We start from the raw sequence: 19,527 nt of genomic DNA, 5'->3' as shown, positions 1-19,527 counted from the left end.
TCAATAAACAAGGCAGGGAACCGGATTCTGTGGACGAGTGTTATTGTCAAACAGGAAACAATAAAACGAGTTTGTAGTGTCTCGTCATCCGATTTACACGCGGGCAAAGTCGGGGGCTAATTCTATAGAGGCATGTTACTATAGTCTTAGGTTGTTTGCTGTTGCATACCTACCTATTATTTTAAGAGTAAAAATGATCAGTGTTGTCTTTAGATTAATTCATAGGTAATTTTCCAAATTATAGACAGTTGAAATAATAAACACCGCAACGATGTAAATAAAGCTTTAGTAGAAAATCTGCCCTAATTCAATGATAGAAACTAAGTAAACAATACGAAAAAGAATAACCACAAAAAGTATGAACAAAATTGTTATCACAAGCACAGAATATTTCATTGTCAAAACATTTCTGGAGATAGAATACAATAGTCTTAACGCTGGCAATGTCCAGTTCCCAAATATTCCCAGCATACTTGTACCGAAAAATCTTGACCTTCTTTACAAAGTACCTCGAGCGTGAATTTCGATTCATACGACGATACCACAAATATACTGAAAACTTTCCATGCGAAACGGAGAAAGCATAGAGAGACAGATTTTAACGCTACTTCGTCCAAAACAAACTTGGTGTTCACTCAAAAGTTTTCACTTGAGATATGATGAAACATCCCAAAATTTTCCGTCTGTTACGTTTCCTTTTCACAAAAACTTTAAACTTTAGCAACATTTAGTTTTACCAACTTTAATTCAGGTGTAGTTTTAGTACTGTGCATAAGTGTTAAGGAGAACATGTAATAAACAGTCAAAAACTTAATAACATTTAAGAAGCCACATTAGAACTCTTTGTTGTTAAATTACTAGGCAACAATTCCGTTTGTGGAACAGTATTGGTATAATGAAGCCTTTCCTTTTTAGGTGAAGGCCACAAAATAAGCTCGCAAAGTGCTGAAATAAAAGGACTCACACAAACGAGCGCAGGGCAAAAGAACTAAACCGAAACAAAAACAATTTAAGAAAGCAGCGCTGCATAATTTGTTCCGCACACTTTGTGCGATAGATGTTGTGTAGACACTTTAATTTCAGAATAGTTCGTACTGCTTTTGTTTGGCTGATGTGAAAAGTTAAAAATATTATCGTGCGCTATTCTCTTGTGTGTAATTACACTCATATCCTTGAGTGCAATTGCGGTACCTAAATCAGGTGGAATGTTCGTTATGGATTTTATCATCTTCTAGTTTTTATGAGGTATTTCAAAATTAGTATTGTTTGTTGTGTGAAGAAATTTAACCTATACCACTCTTGTAGTAAAGTCACATTTCTAATGCTCAAATGTATGGAAGGAGGAAATTTTCATATATTCCAACCTTTTCTGTCAACGCTAAATATTGTTTAAACTTCATTTGGCTTAGGACACAGTTCTAATTTCAGGTGAAAAACGATTAATGTTCTTCATTGTGACTTTTTTTAAGGAAGTAGAATTTTATAGTCCTACTAGCTGTTGCCCGCGACTTCGTCTGCGTGATTTTCAAGATGTGAAAAACTATGAAGTTTAATAATAACGATCATCGCAAAAATGTAATGCAATATTGAAAATGAAACACTTTGTATTTACATTTTAAGATTGCTTTTTTTCTAAATTATAATGAATCTTGAGCGGCCCAAAGACTATCAAATGTTTGAATCAAACACATTTCATCGTTTACGATACTATCCTGGTGTCAAATATTTCACAGCTGTTTTAATGACTTTTTCTTATTTAATCCCAAAAAGAGGGGCTTATAACTTTGACATATCTGCCTGCCTGCCTGTCTGTCTGTGACATCATAGCGAATTGTACAATTTTAATTTAAACGTGAATTATGTGCGAGTGTTCGTTAAGACATGTTTGACAAATCGAGCCGTTGAAAATGGGGGGGGGGGAATGCAAGTATGAAAAAATAACAGAAGGTATAACTCAGTCTTAGCACTTCTGCTAAAAATGTTTTACTTTCGAGGGTTTCCATTTTCTAATTGGGTGGGTTATGATTTTCGAGCACGTCTGTTCTTTGGCCGGCCTACACCTGAAATTGTTAGACGGATTATGATAGTGATTATGAGGTATCATAAAATTATTATTGTACTGTAACCAAAGAGGTAAACCAGAACCATATTACTGAGGCCCCGGTGTCCGTTCGTCTGTCTGTCACCTGGCTGTTTCTCAGGAACAGTGATAGCCAGACAGTTGTTATTTTCACTCACGATGTTTTCTGACGATATAAATAAGATGTCAAATTATTTTTGTGGACGGAGCTGGTGAAGTGAGAGTCGGGCTCGGTAACTGTGGATGTTACATAGTGTCATAAGATATAAGATTTTGCAAAATTGCAAAATATGTTTGATTGTCCTCTTAATATTCAAACTGATCTTCTTCACAAACATTTGGAATATTTCCAAAATAAAAAAGTTGGTAAACGTGTTATCTTGGCCCCCTGGTGTTTTGATCATGATTTGCCTTTAAATTGCTGATAAATAAATAGCGTGAAAAAAAATATATCAGGCACCCCTTTTTTTAAATTAACAATGACAAAAATCTAAAGTATCTAATTTGTGATGTTACGACAAAGCAAAATATGAACATAAAAGTGACTTCATGCGCATGAGTTCTATTTACTGTACCAATTTACAAAGAAAAATTACGTATTTTATTCGTTAACCTACCTGACGATCATTGAAGTAAAATACCTACCGTCATCCCTACTGCATAAAGGGAACTTAAATAAAGACTACATGAGGTTGGTTGTGAGGTTACGCTGTCAATACCGACAGCCAAAATGAATTTTCCAGACATTGTGTGACGGATGTAAGTGCTGATAGCTACACGCTATTATCAGCCTTATTGGGGAAATTTACAAAAATATGTTCCTAATCCTCGTCGGCTCAGCTTTGGGATCTCAGAAATTCATTCAGTCTTGTTCCTTCCCCTGTTTTTAAAAGGGTACGAAAGAAGAAAATTTTAAATAAGTAGAGATTACAATAAATTGTTACAGGAATTTTTGGAAGGGCCACGTGTGCGGTCTCTGTAATGGCGGATGTAGACCAATCAAATCGTTAAAATATTGAAAAATCCCAGGTATCAGTAGACATTGTTCTATCAATAGATACGTAATGACAAAAACCGTCTAGCGTACGCTCTTATTCATTGATAGCTTTGGTCTTATAGATCTTTCACATTGCATACCTATTATGAAGTTTTTATGCAAGTTTCCTGGGCTTTTCTATCCGAAATACTTTTGGCCTATGTAATGTTGCAAATTTAAGAAAACATTATTTCATTGTTTGAAAGGATTTTTTTGTTTGAAAGTTTATATTTTTGTTGCTAGTTGTTACAGATGAACCAAGGTAATATGTGTCGTTCAGTAATTTATTGTTATGCATAATTATAGATGAGATCAATGTGAACTACATGCAACTTTGGGTTGAGTGTCACTACGAATGTTTTGATCTTGAAGTAGCATCGCCATCATAACCGAGCTAAAAACATAGGTATATACACCTATCGTAAATAAACACAAAATCATATTACGGCATTCCACATTTGAACTTGAGTAATTTTAGTACACCAATAAAAATAAAAATAATTTAAGTTCCTTTGTTTCAAGAATGTACCGATTACGAAGTAACATTTGCATCAAAAGAATAATAATAAAAGTATTAATAGTTTATGTTTCTTTTATTTTGATTATTGTCGCGCTAGGTCTACATTAGACTTGAAAGAGAATAAAATGACAGATTTTGTGAAAATGATTTACTTTCGAAAAAATATATTATTGCTCTGCCAAAAGTCTTAAGATAAATAGCGTGATTTTTTTTGAGTAAATTGATGACCGTGCTGCCTACTACTCAATGGGGTGAAAATACACCTCATAATTGTATTACACGATGTTACGGGTGAGTCTAAAAATTTAAAACTTTACTGCTCATGCCCCCTGCATAGTAGCGTTATGGTTTTTGTATATTTGTTGTATCATGTGTACGATAAGGTTCATGCAAAATTTGAACGAAATATATTCAGTAGTTTATGAGATAATTTGATATTTGTGTATAGATATAAAAGGTTCCTGCTCACCCCCTGTAACGAAAAGCGAGATAATAAGTAAAAAGTATGTTGACCGGACTTCTTGTTGATATTCTCTGAAAATATGAATCAAATCTATCCAGTACTTTCCGAGATCTTTCCGGACATACATACAGACAAACAGACAAACAGACAAACAGACAAAAATTCTAAAAATCATATTTTCGGCATCGGAATCGTTCGTAGACTACCATCCGATTATTCTTTTTTAAAAATATTCAATGTACAGTTTTCACATTTCTACAATTTTATTATATGTACTAGCTGTTGCCCGCGACTTTGTCTGCGTGATTTTCAAGATGTGAAAAACTATGATGTTTAATAATAGCGATCATCTCAAAAATGTAATGCAATATTGAAAATGAAACACTTTTTTTATATTTTAAGCTTGCTTTTTTATTTTTCGAAATGAATTATAATGAATCTTGAGCGGCCCAAAGACTTTCAAATGTTTGAATCAAACACATTTCATCGTTTACCATACTATCCTGGTGTCAAATATTTCACAGCTGTTTTAATGACTTTTTCTTAATTAATCCCAAAAAGAAGGGTTTATAACTTTGACATATCTGCCTGCCTGTCTGTCTGTAACATCATAGCTTCGGAACCAAATGAACCATTTTAATTTAAACGTGAATTATGTGCAAGTGTTCGTTTAGACATGTTTGACAATCGAGGGGGGGGTTGCAAGTAGGAAAAAATAACAGAATTAGCACTTCTGCTAAAAATATTTTACTTTCGAGGGTTTTGCATTTTCTAATTGGGTGGGTTATGATTTTTGAGCACGTCTGTTCTTGGGCCGGCCTACACCTGAAATTGCTAGACGGATTATGACAGTGATTATGAGGTATCATAAAATTATTATTGTACTGTAACTAAAGAGGTAAACCAGAACCATATTACTGAGGCCCCGGTGTCCGTTTGTCTGTCTGTCACCTGGCTGTTTCTCAGGAACAGTGATAGCCAGACAGTTGTTATTTTCACACACGATGTTTTCTGACGATATAAAGAAGATGTAAAATTATTTTTGTGAACGGAGCTGGTGAAGTGAGAGTCGGGCTCGGTAACTGTGGATTTTACATAGTGTCATAAGCGGTTTCGGTTGCGGTAATAAACGGTTTCCTGAAACACGTTATGTTTGATTGTTCTCTTAATATTAAAATTAAAGTTTGGAATATTTCCAAAATAAAAAAGTTGGTAAACGTGTTATCTTGGCCATCTGGTGTTTTAATCATGATTTGCCTTTAAATTGCTGATAAATTAATAGCGTAATAATAAAAAAAATATCAGTCACCCCTTTTTTTAAATTGACAATGACAAAAATCTAAAGTATAGGATATGTGTAATTTGTTACGACAAAGCAAAATATGAACATAAAAGTGACTTCATATGCATGAGTTCTATTTACTGTACCAATTTACAAAGATAAATTACGTATTTTATTCGTTAACATACCTGACGATCATTGAAGTAAAATACCTACCGTCATCCCTACTGCATAATATAAATGGAACTTAAATAAAGACTACATGAGGTTGGTTATGAGGTTACGCTGTCGATACCGACAGCCAAAATGAATTTTCCAGACATTGTATGACGAATGTAAGTGCTGATAGCTACACGCACATATGTTTCTAATCCACGTCGGCTTAGGGATCTCAGAGACTTATTCAGTCTCGTTCCTTCCCCTGTTTTTACCAGGCTACGAAAGAAGAAAATTTTAAATAAGTAGAGAATACAATAAATTGTTAAAGGAATTTTTGGAAGGACCACGTGTGCGGTCTCTATAATGGCGGATGTAGACTGATCAAATCGTTAAAATATTGAAAAATCCCAGGTATCAGTAGACATTATTCTAGCAATAGATACATAATGTCTATTCATTGATAGCTTTGGTCTTATAGATCTTTCACATTGCATACCTATTTATATGCAGTTTTTATGCAAGTTTTCTGGGCTTTTTTATCCGAAATACTTTTGGCTTATGTAATGTTGCAAATTTAAGATAAAAAAATTGTTGCTAGTTGTTACAGATGAACCAAGGTAATAATTAACTGTATCTTTCAGTATTTTTTGTTATGCATATTTATAGATTAGATCAATGTGAACTACATGCTACTTTGGGTTGAGTGTCACTACGAATGTTTTGATCTTAAAGTAGCATCGCCAACATTACCGAGCTAAAAAAAAAGGGAAAAACTCCTATCGTAAATAAATACAAAATCATATTACGGCATTCCACATTTGAACTTGAGTAATTATAGTACATCAATAAAAATAAAAAGAATTTAAGTTCCTTTCTTTCAAGAATGTACTGATTACGGTAACAATTGCATAAAAAACGTATTATATGTTTATGTTTCTTTTATTTTACTTGTGAAATAGTCGCGGTAGGCCTATATCAGACTTGAAAGAGAATAAAATGACTAATTTTGTGAAAATGATTTAGTTTCGAAAAATCCTATTATTGCTCTGCCAAAAGTCTTAAGATAAATAGCGTGATGTTTTTTTGTAAATTGATGACCGTGCTGCCTACTACTCAATGGGGTGAAAATACACCTCATAATTGTATTACACGATGTTACGGGTGAGTCTAAAAATTTAAAACTTTACTGCTCATGCCCTCTGCATAGTAGCTTTATGGTTTTTGTATATTTGTTGTATCATGTGTACGATAAGGTTCATGCAAAATTTGAACGAAATATATTCAGTAGTTTATGAGATAATTTGATATTTGTTTATAGATATAAAAGGCTCCTGCTCACCCCCTGTAACGAAAAGCGGGATAATAACTAAAAAGTATGTTGACCGGACCTCTTGTTGATATTCTCTGAAAATTTGAATCAAATCTATCCAGTACTTTCCGAGATCTTTCCGGACATACATACAGACAAACAGACAAACAGACAAACAGACAAAAATTCTAAAAATCATATTTTCGGCATCGGAATTGTTCGTAGACCACCCTGCAATTATTCTTTTTTAAAAATATTCAATGTACAGTTTTCACTTTTCTACAATTTTATTATATGTATAGATAGATACTCCTTGAAGAATTTTCGTCCAATCTTATTTGGTGCAAAATGACAGTATTATCCTTCACCGTTATCGCTTGTTTTGGTACTTCATTTCGAGGAAACATTTCAGAGAATCGTATTGATGTTATGTTATAACAGACGGCCGTAATGGCTGACCAGACGCCATTCTGTGTTCTCATTCTGCGTCAACTTGTTTTCCTTTGAAAAAAGACCGAAATTTTTGTCTGAGGTCAGCGAGAACATATATACGTAGAAGAAAACAGTTCAATTGTACGTCATATAGTTTGGTGGCGCAAGTTAGGTTTAAGATTTTTTTATTTGTTTTAGTGGCGTCAGATAATCTGGGTGGGTAGAGTTCCAAGTTAAAATATGAAATTTTAGTTTGCGAATAGAAGTTTTATCGGAAATTTAGTTTCTCGATTAAGGAACGGGAAGTCTAACCTAGATGACACGAAGAGGTATAAACTAAGAAAGTTCGGTCGGGTAGTCTTATTTGATTTTGTCGGAGAAACAAGAAGTAGGTAAGTAAGTAACTTTAAACAATGTGTACTTACCTAAAACATCGACACACCCGATCTGTTTCTTCATAGTGCTGGTGTTGATTTGGCACATGTAGCATCCGCGGTCTTCGACCTTCAAGGGTCTTATGTGCAGCTGCCACGACCGCGGGGAGTCGTTGGTGACTGCGTACCGGGAGCTGTGGGTGACCAGGCGCGTGTGAAGAGTCAGGATCGTTTGGTCGTCTGCTCGAATCCACGCCACCTGAAACAAAGAATGATTTAATGATGAATACTTTAATTCGTATTAAACAATAAAATTGCACTGCAGTGAAGCCGTCTGGTTGAGGTCACCACAGCGCGAAATGTCGCGAGATCGATCCCCGCGTAGGACCAGCCTTTGTGTGATCCACGAATGCTTGTCTTGAGTCCTGGTTTTTGGTTAAGCTATCGTAATTATAGTATAGGCGATGAAATAAGTTTACAGACAATCAGTGTATGTTAGGGATTTTGCTTTATTATGAGGATAAAGACTAACTACATATAACTGAGTCTTATCATTGTTTTTAATAATTATTATCATATTAAATCATTAATATATCATCTTTAAATATGTACTGGCTTCCTTTGTTTAGGTAAAGTTTCTAAGGTTACCCAAATAAAATTTAAATGATATTAATACGTTGAATAACATAAAATCAAATTATAACAATAAGTGTCAGACAATAAACACGGCTAATATATTTAGCAGCTTCCAAAGTCTGACATTTTGTTTACCTAAATATCGTATTGTTGTTTTGCACCAAAACTTTTAACTCGATTTAGAATTAAATTAGAAAATTATATTGTTTGAAGTAAATTGTTTGGCTCTGCAAAGTTTTGTGTATACCAATGACCTTATATACATACATTAAATTAACAACTACATCAGAGGTGAGGTTTGTCTCAAATGAACTCGTGTGAACTCGAATAGACTGTTTGCATGAACACTGAACAGTTATGAGTTTGTAGTACCGAGGGCCGAGGTCGGAAAAGTTGCTTAGACCTTGGAATGTGTATTAAAATCAAAATTGCATTTTTCTTTGTTTTTTTTTTACTACTGTTCTGTCTACCGTTTAAAAATAAAATTAAAGAAATTATTTCAATGATCTTAAGAGTAATTTGCGGTGCTTAGTTATACTTTAATTGTTTAGAAATACAAAACAAACTTATCGATATTGCTTTCAATTTTTCCCATAAAGTTTTCTACAAGCCGTCCATCGTATGTAAAAGCTAGACTAATATGTAATCCACTTTATAATAGGTTTTCAACACTTTCAAATACCTCAAACCAAGCAAACAATGTGCGAATAAAATAATAATATTATTATATACAATTAGGATTATCCTGCACAGACTGTATCTCTATTTAAGGACGTTGCTTCTTAATATATTTAAGACAGTAAAACTCGCAATAACGAACTCGTAGAAAACTGAACATGTTTACTTTGATTCCCAAAGCAACTCGAAACACTGTACAAACTTCGTTATTATACAGTGTGTACGCGAAATTAGGTGCCTACATTGTGTATGCTTTGTAAGACAAGACCCCAACATAAATATGAAGGAAAATGGAGTATAATTAAACACAATGTTACTGTGAAACAATAGCTGTACCCAAAGGCGGCGTGAGCGTGATCAAAAGAAAAAGCGAATCTAAAACGGTATCCAAAGTGGTTCAGTATAAATTAAAGTAAATTCCTTTAAGTAGGTTAGAAATTAAGTGAAATTACATTAATCAAATACCAATCTAATCCTGCGAAGAAACGAAAAGGGATATTCGCAATTTGTTTTGCCTCATTTCAATTTTTCGGCACATTTGAATCCAATATTTCATACAGGTTTATCTGATTTAAAGGAATAAGTTTATTGGTCGCGATGAGGATAAAGATTTTGTGTTTTTACGTAATCTTTTGTTCACCCAAAATATATTATGTCATCCTTTTGTTACTTTTTATTGAAGCTTTATGATAAGTATTTACCAAATATTAATATTTGTGTTATAAAAACTCAAAACACAATGAAAGATAATAATTTTTGATTTCAGTGTAAAAACATTTAAAATATTTATTTTTATTTCTTAACATCAAAAATTGTTTTTTTAATTATTGCATGACGTGTAATTCGGATCGACCGACTAGTTGTGTACCCAACCGGAGACCTCTATCGTGAACGCGAAAATGAAGGACGATGAAGGATGTAATTTTTCATTTCCGACTAAAATAAAAAATTGTTTTTTTATTTATTGAATCACTTGTAATTATTGGTTCGACCGACTAGTTGCGGTCCCAACCGGAGACCTCTATCGTGAACGCGAAAATTTTGTTACTAAACTCGTTTTTTGGTTGGGTCTTAAATTGTACCTAAGAACATGTAAAACGTATTTAAAAAAAATATGCTGTATTAAATATCAACCATCTATTGAACAACGGATATGAAAAAAGTGTTGATGAAAAGCCTTATTTTAAATTCAAATTCTTTCGTGTTATTGTAATATCTAATCTTCAAAGATCTAAATGCTTTCAAAGTTTTGAAAGCCATCAATGAACTTATTATCTAGATAAGTATGATAGAAGTTCAGAAGTTAAGTATTTAATGAGATTTGACCGAAAATTAATAAAAGATTTAGAAATCAAAAAAAATATGTCTGAAAAATTTTGGATTTTCCCTAAATTCCACTTGTTTTGTAGTGATTTTGTACCAACGCATAAACATTGAATAATATTTAAATCTGAACATTTTGCTTGTTTAGTTCGACATGCTAATCTAACTAAAGTCTTACTAGTCAAACACGTGATAGATAATTATTATAAAAAAGAGGTGTAACGATTGTCAGCTATGTAAAAAAAAAACGGAACCTTTGAACGATTACATACCTGCGACCCGCAATAAAAGATGATTTTGATTTTGGCAGTCAACAGTGTTCGACATAGTAGAGTGTTAAAATTGCGAACATTAATTTAAATTATTTAATGTATCGATTCTACATATTGTACGAAACTTGTACAGAACAATGCTCAAAGCAAATTAAATTCTTTCTGCACCGCAGACACTGGCCGGATCATATCAATAATTCACGATATTCCGAAATGACTTCGAATAAATCCTCGGAAATCGAAACTAAAATATAATGACGTTTCTGTCATTTTCCTTGTCAACAAACAGCGCAAGAGAGAGACGGATATATTTCTTATTGTCTCGTTTGACATGTTTTTTATACGCCATTGGCCCGGATGGCTTCGATACGGCAAATGTTCGCTGTATTTTCACAATTCCATCATGATTGTAAAAGTGCCTTCGGCTGAATATTCAATACGTAAATTCGCATAATCTCACGAAGCCCTTTTTTGCCGCGTGATTTATTATTTCCTATGGATAGACATTTGTTATTTCTACTAGGTAATGCAATATTGGAATTTGTTTCATTTCGTTTTTCGTTTTCAGTTGTTTTAACGGTTGCTTTGACAAACAACTTATGATGTAAATCCTATTTATTTTGATGACTTATCAAAAGACTAGGCTTATATAGCTTAACGAATGCAATTATTTATTTAAAATAATTACTTTAGAAACAGATCTTACTAAGAGTTTTCTGTGTTACAGTAAAGTAAGTTGCGGTCTCTGAGTTAAATACGATATTCAGCTTGTAAGATGAAACCTAACCGCAACACAGCTAGATAAAAGGCTAGGCAGGTACCTAATTTTATACTATCGTTTTCAATTTCTGATCTATATAGAATATAATAATAAAGCAAATTCTACAGCAATAAAATAAGCAAATACTATTTAAATTATTAAGATCCCAAGTCTCTCTCATGGAAACCATTGATCATTTAAAGAGGGCAACATCACACACACTGACACTGTTTGTTTATCGAAAGCTTTCTATTTGAATTGAGGACGTAATCTCATAATTAATTAGATCTTCAACCATACATCACATCCGTTACTTAATACAGATAGACATGGCCTTCTAATTATAATAATTAGAACAGGATCATTCTATAATCATATTAAGAACAAGGTTGCAGACAGACTATGTGCCAGGGTTCAAAAATGTTAATTAAAAGGTTGGAAACGAGCACAATATCTGCCTATTAGATAAAACAATGTTTTATAGTTGGTTAGATGAAAACGCATTTAAAAAAACAATAATGACGTACGCACAATTCGCGTCACATAAAAACTAGGTATAATGAACATGCCTGTATGCAAAATACAAGATATTTTTTAAATAATGTTAGCATTTTTTAAATTACTGGCTATATGAGAGTCAGATTCGCGACTGTTATAATAGCCCTTTTATCTAACTCATGGCCTTACCAACAGTATTCGTATTTCGACTTTTATTTTATTGGTATTCGGTAGCGGCAACAGCAAAACATCATATTTGATTTTTCCCCCCTTTTTAGCCTCTGACACCTAACCCTAAAAATACTTTTTAAACCTTATCTTTTTTTAACTTACCTGTTTGAAATACAATATAGATTCTATAACTACGTAAACGTTACAAATTAACCCTCAAATGTAAACATGAGTTCTAATAGAAGATTCTAATTAGGCAATCAAATATGAAAATGTAATTTACGTGTTGAATATTTGATAAGCAATCTGCAATCACTGATTTCTGGTAAGACAAAGCAGCTTAGAACTCATCTATAAATCAGTAATGCTATTTTAAATGGAGTGCGGCAAAAAGTAATCTATTCAATTAATCTCTTAATCGCCTTTCAAGTATTACGGATTAGCTGTTCTTGGTAACCACATGAGACTTATTAGAATAACGTTAAGGTTGCTATTGTAATGGCAAGTACGTTTGGCCCTTGTGTAAAAGATATGCTATCGTTTTCTCGCTTAGTAAGAATAGCTAGTATTAGAAGCTTTTGTTCCTTTTCATTGATAGGTATGTTCTACAAATGCGTCATAATGCTACACGGAGTAGGAAGACAAAAAGGTAAGCAAAAGCAGCGTTTCATTTAGACTATGTTTTATAACGATAAATAAACGAAGGTGGAAATAAAGCCACCCCTTGACTAAAATAAGCTGCGAAATAGCAATGTGAATTCTGGAAATATCTTTCATATTTTAAGATATTTTGAAATTGTGAGAGCAAAAAACCAATACGAAAATGAGTGAATCATGAGTTATTTTGAGTTATTTTTTACTGCAGCTGGCCTTAAAAAAACCGCCTTTAAAAAGTAATAAAATATTCATTTAATACTTAAATTTTAAAGAAGCAATTAGTATACTCCCCTCCTTCACCCCTAACCCTCCAAAATGTCTGTTGCTGTAGTTCTCAAATCATGAAATTGTATAAAAAAACCAATTCAGCATTCACAGCTACCATATCTCCCGGTCCGCGATCCAAATACTCAAACTATCCGAATAAAAACTTATTCACCCCTAAAATTCGAATACCGTCAAGTAATTGAATATCCGCTAACTTATAGTCACTTAATGTTGTAGGTAAAAGGTCCAATGTAGACACGGATTTAAATCGTGATGAGTTGGCTGTTAGCTGGCTTGTGGAGAAATTGCAGACGCCGCCAATCTCTTTGTGAAGGAAAAAGGCTGATCGAACCACCTCAGTATGCGGATTTATTGATTCCTGGCGGCCTTATGAACTTTCAAGAGGATTAAGCGAAACATGGAAAGTCGATTAAAAGATTTAAAGTTTACAAATGTTTATTTAAGGAACAAAGTTTGGGTTTCGTGAGTTATTGTTACAATTTTGATAGCTTATTATAAAGTTTTGATTATTATTATTTTGTGGATTGACGAACATGACGTGAAAGAGAAAATAAGCTTTCCCTTCTCCTTAGTTCCTGAAATTTCAAATGTATAGAATAATATTTGTTAAGGTTAATAATCTCATCGTCATATACTTGAACGTTTTGAAGATAAAGCTAAAAGAATTTGGGCTTAACCAGGCGAACAGTTATTTAGTTACTATTCTACTGAATTTAAGGACAAATCTAGTCTCCAAAAAGGTTTGAAAAAAAAATCCCAAAAGAAAAGGTTCAGTTCACGTATTTAACATGAAAAATGCTACACGCCATCATTTATTGGCAAATGCCGTTCAAATTCCCATGGCAAAAAGCACCTAATGCATTTAATTTCATTTTAAATCTAATTCAGTTCATCCAAACATAATTCCCTTCTCAATAAATCTTACAAATTCAAGATATACATCGGTAATGAATTCTATCACATGCAGAGAGCAGCCACTTTGTGCGATGAAGACTGGTCGGCTGTCACGTTAGGCATAAACTACTGACATGGACAGAACCGGAATCCCTGCAACTGATTTAAGTGGTCATATTTATAAGTGTCCGGCTATCCTGAGAATGGAATGGCAAATGCATAATAATCGTATAAGTTTTATGATAGTTAGGGCTGCCAAAAAAGAAGTGTCTTTAAGATTCGTATTTGCGCTTTACAATGAAGAAATCTATTTTGATGAACGAGGTAATATATGGCTAGTTAATCTCAAAAAAAAAAAAAAAAATATTAGTTCCTTCATGTAAACATCTTAAAATTTTTGGCAAGGTCTTTTAAAGAAGAACTTCGCTAAGTTTTTTATGTTTACATTATCTGCTTGTATTTTATTTAGTGCTAAGCAAACCTTAATTGGAGGATTTAAAATACATTTATTAGCATATTTTAATATTCTTGTTAACGGTTTACTATTGGCAAGTAGTCTTGTTGTAATGTAGTGAAGTTTTAAAAGTAACTTTTCAAACGTACTCGTGGAAAGATCGTTCAAAGAACTCAAAATGAATTACCAATTGATTCATCAAAACAGTTTGTTTTCAATCTATTAGATACACTCACTAGCTCGGATGACTAAGCATTTCGGTATATTTTTAGATACAAATACGTGCAAGATTAAAGAGAACGAAATAACAAAAATTGAAAGCTTTTACGCGAACGTTAAAATACTAGAAATACATCGAATAATTTCCAAAGGCCGATAACCTTTCTAGGGATTAAAAAGGTTTTAGAAAAAAAGGCTAAAACCAGCCTCACTTATACCCAAAATCTAAAAGTCCAACAACCATATATATTCCCTTTTATATCTTAACGATGACAGTAAAGTAAAGAAAAAACATTTTATTAAATTTTCTTTGTGAGTTGAACATCGTAAATAAACCGACAAATAGGCTCTTACAAACGAGGCATAAAATTCCCGACAACGATAAGAAATTCTATAAATATGTATCGGCGCGTCACGTCAATTTTATAAACGCGATGTTTTGCGAATGACTTATGAATTATTACACAGTTCATGACTAGAAGGTGGAATCAGCAAATCATAATGAGATAACGCTTCGGTGAAATGCAAATGAATTTGACGGTTCGATGGGCAGGGAACAGGGTCCCAGGCACGGGATTGGGAACAAATTGGGGAGGACGACAAAATTTGCTCGCTCATTTAGGAGTATACATCCCGACCTGATTTACAATCACCATTTAACTTATAGCTTTTAGTATGACGTTGTAAGCCTTCAAGTTCAAATCTGAAATATTGCAAATTGTTAAGTAGTTTTTTGAAACATATAGCATACCGTCCAGATGCTTTAAATTTTATGAAGTATTCTTTTGATACATTAAATGGGCAAATAACGTGTGTGTTAATCATAATTTAAAGTAATTCTTTACCATGTTCTAAAGTCTGTTATAAATATAACAATGAAATGTTAAATCAATTTCCTATCGCAATAAAAATAACAACAGTTTTCTATATTTCAACAAACAAATTGTTTGCTTTTAATAGAAAAGAACTACATCAACCGAGAGCTAAGGAACTGACCTCGTTACGAACAATAACTTACTTCAATACTTTATTGAATCTAGTAACGAATCAACTTCTCCACAAAAATACATCGATATCAACACTTTACTGTGAACCATAAAAATAGGCGTAAGTATATTTATTCCGATGAATTGCGGCAAATAATAAAAACAGAATACTATCCGCAGTACCAAATCCCTTATAGTAAATACGTATTACGTGACAATGTGAAAATGGCGATGTTTGCTTAGACATGTAGCTATAGACATACAGTCTCGTAGTCGGTTCACTCTAACCCAATGATTTGGATGAATGGTCCCCAAACATAGCATGAACATCGGGGAATATGACGTCACTCTGATAATGCGAGATCACTAAGTAAGATTAAAAACTGGCAAGCACATCGATGCGGAAGACTTGAATGCTGTATGTTCACTCGGCGAAAAGTTTGTTGCTTTAAGAATATACCTTAATACACCTGTATGTGTATCAGATAACCAATTCGACTTGTAAGACTTTTGTTTTGAATTTTGAAAGGTTTTTTATTACGGAAAGCAATTTAACTATGTAGTACATGACACTGTTTTTGTAACACCATTTTCATCAAAAGAATATCTCTATGATATCCGAAAAAATATTCTACTTTCAAATGGCTATAAAAAGTCGATTTAGGATATAAAAAATCTTTGCGAGCATATTGAGTTCATGATAAAAATGAAGCGCTCCCATTCGAATCACGAGAATCATACATACGCCTCTGTTTAAATGACATTGCATTGATCGATTGCTTCCAAAAGGAAAGATACTCGTTTTTCATGAACATGGACACTAAATGGATGGCGATATACGAGGGTTATTTACCGACCACTACTACTCCACAAAAACATATATTGAATGGTGAATTCAAAAAGATAAGCGTCCTTAAGTGTTTCGGATTGAAAGATCATTAATTTCCCTTTCAACAAACAGAGATTGGCCATTTATATTGCTGAATTTCGACTGCATATCATAACTTCTCGCAACGAGAGATAAAAATACTTTTACAACATTTGTGCTTCGCGGAACTTTTAAAAGTAATTGAAATAGCGGCGTCTTGTACCGGAGTTTAATTTCATAAGTTGTGAACTACCTTTACCGTTTAAATTTCAAGTGAACATATTTCATTAAAGTTTTAAGAGAGTAACTAGGGTATAAACCTCTTTAAGTATAATCGGAGTGACCTTAAAGTTGACTGCTTGCTAAGCTCTGGTTGCCAAGTGGTGCCTGATAACGTCCGGAATCACGCTCTCAAGAAAGACAAACTTTGCTAAGCTTCTCAAAGGTATCTTATTATCTCAAAGAGGGATATAAAATACGTAAGTTCAAATTTTATTGTTTGCTTAGGCAGCGTAATTTTGTTTATGTTTATTTTATGGTGCTACACTGACTTACGTCATAATCTAGACGCAGATTGTCGTCTTACGGAACCTAATACGTTTGTTGAGTGTAATTTCAGGCAATAATGTTAAAGTGCCTCTCCTTAAGTGGTTAGTTTTGAAAGAAAAATATAGCAGTGTATTTTCTCATTTAGTTATTTTACGTGCAGATACCAAAAATTGGACTTTCTAAACATATTTTGTATGTTAACTGCAATTTTGACTTTTGGGAGTTCGAGTTAGCGGTGCTGTAAAAGAAATTGTAGATCGACAATTTGAATTTGAAGAACTGGAATGATCGACATAGTTTGTAAAGCTATCTAGCATAAGTGCCAGCGAGTTGTCGAAGGAACGATGACTGTTGGAGTTGTTAAATTCTTGGGTGGAAACCATGAATCGGTAAACGCAGGACGCCTTCCAACCCGATACAAAATTTTGGGTACCAAAAAGACATTTGTATCATTTTGTCGAAGCCATTCAGATAATTATTTTAAGAACAGAATAGAGATGATAGAAAACTTAAAACTTTGTTGGGTTCAAAGAAATCTGAATGAAAGGAAATAGACAGACAACTTTGATAAAGGTCAAATCCATTAACTTAATGTTATAATTGTATGGCTTCGAATCATTTCTCATTACTTCTAAGTTTATGTTGTCTGTAAATACAAAAAACGTCCCACGCTAAAAGGTTCAACTTGGGACAAATAATCGTGGAGCCTTCACAATTCACTTAAACAAAAAATCCTGTCGTTGTTTCATGGAAGTGATTTCAATATTTTATGTAATCTGAAAAACCTGACAAAGATTTTCTTTAATAATCTTCCTTACTATTAAGAATAAGTTTGCTTGACAAAAATTTAAAGAAAAATCGATCCGATACCAAAAATACGGATCCATTGTCAGTAAGGTAAATGTATTTAAACCGATATCTTCTGTATTAAAAGTGTAAGACGTCTACTCTTAAAAACGCTCTTGTTTTTGCCGCTTCTGACCCTAGTGGATAAAACGAAATCCTATTATTATTTTTATGTGTTTTTTGACAAATTATTTTTGGAATGTATTTTCTTCAAATTAAATATAATTATTTGCGATATTTTTATTTACATACCTTATAATCTCCAAGATCTGATACTGAGCATGTTAGCACGGCTTCTCTGCCGAGGGCTACCGTCACATTCTCGATGGGGCCTATGAAGTCTGGCTCGGCGTCCCTCAGGGACGCAGTGGGGCCCACTTTGCTGATCGGCGATGTCGTCTGATGCCGCATGTTGCTTTTTATCACTGTGGGAAGAGGTACTTAATTAATTTCATAATAATTATGAATAGTGTAATTGGCCTAAAAAAGGTAACTTAAGTTCGATGTTTGTAACAAATCTAGGCGGATATGTAAAATGGCTTCCTATCTGCAGAACGAAACGAAAGCTGAAGTTAAAAGAAGAAGGATGCTAAATAAGTGTAAAATATTTTTTTCTAACGTTTTTGCAGAAATTGAATTAAAAGAAAATCTTCATTAATAACTAATGAAATAAAAGCGTTTTACCATCTCTAAGAATTTAAATAGGCAGATCAATAATAAAATATCGATTCCAATAAGATCATCACGATTGACAACGAAAATGAAATCATATTTCCTGCGACGGGGCCAAATTATCATCCATTACAGTGCTTCCGAATCCAAATCTATTACTCCTGAATCAATTGGAAAACGGTGTAGTATTATGCGATTATAGAGCGGGACTCGGCCTCATTTAAATTAGGCAGCGACGTTTGAAATTCCGTGAAGGTATCACAGAGATGGACAACCTATTACGAAGGGATTAAAAGGATTGTGAAGACAGTGATATGTATAAATTTGGACTGGAGGATTAAAGACAAGTCGGTTTTGTTCGACTGTGTGTGTTCATCAGCTTTTTGTGTGAGTAAAGGTTAGGGATTCTAATCACACCAAATCAGACCCTGTATGATTCGTTTTCTTTAAAATAAATTTCTTGATATCATAGCTTCAACTTTAGAGGGGGATAACTTTGCCCAGCAGTGGACGTTGCTAGGTTCAAACTGTTGAAAAATCCTAACATCCATACATAAAAAATCTATTATAACAAAAAAAAACTTTTTGCTTAAAGAAAATTGTAGATAAGTTCAGGAATATTAAATAAAATAACAAAGACGTTAAAATAAGCTTCACCTTTTGTAACACTTTTTAGATTCTCCTTAGCGACACATTTTTAAAGCTTTATTTTTAGCATAGAACGTAGATACAGTCGCCGGACATATAAAATAGTAATTTATGTGACATTGTCGACCCTCAGTCAAGTGAGAGAGGTCCGACCCACGCCGCCTATTCAAATTAGACCAGCGATATATGCTTCCACTCCGATTCGCTCCCTTGTGATATTTCATAACTTCAAATGTGATTTCGGACATACGATTAAACATAAAACAAGTAGAAATATAAAAGAAACCTTCCCGGAACTCACGATGTTTTAATGTGACACCAAAATGAGTGAGTTTAATCAAGTGAACTGTATGTCTAATATGGAAAGAGCTAGTTGTGCCTTGCGGTTTTACCCACGAATATAAAAATGAATATTAAATTTTGCTCCACTTAATCTTATGATAAATTTCCGCT

General features: G+C 33.4%; 1 protein-coding gene across 2 annotated transcripts in view; it reads right to left on the bottom strand.

Annotated features, from left to right (window-relative positions):
• The window catches only part of LOC113503498 (lachesin-like), a 123,056-nt gene that overhangs the window by 15,125 nt on the left and 88,404 nt on the right, over positions 1-19,527 (bottom strand). For both annotated transcript variants that reach the window (XM_026885507.1, XM_026885506.1), the window contains exons 3-4: positions 18,007-18,179; positions 7,707-7,914 (exon numbers count right to left, since the gene is read on the bottom strand). In XM_026885507.1, the coding sequence (XP_026741308.1) occupies positions 7,707-7,914; positions 18,007-18,179 (381 nt within the window). The remainder of the gene's footprint in view (positions 1-7,706; positions 7,915-18,006; positions 18,180-19,527) is intronic.

Source organism: Trichoplusia ni, chromosome 19, assembly GCF_003590095.1.
Source record: "Trichoplusia ni isolate ovarian cell line Hi5 chromosome 19, tn1, whole genome shotgun sequence".
NCBI classification, from domain to species: domain Eukaryota; kingdom Metazoa; phylum Arthropoda; class Insecta; order Lepidoptera; family Noctuidae; genus Trichoplusia; species Trichoplusia ni.
This window is presented reverse-complemented; position numbering and strand designations above follow the sequence as displayed.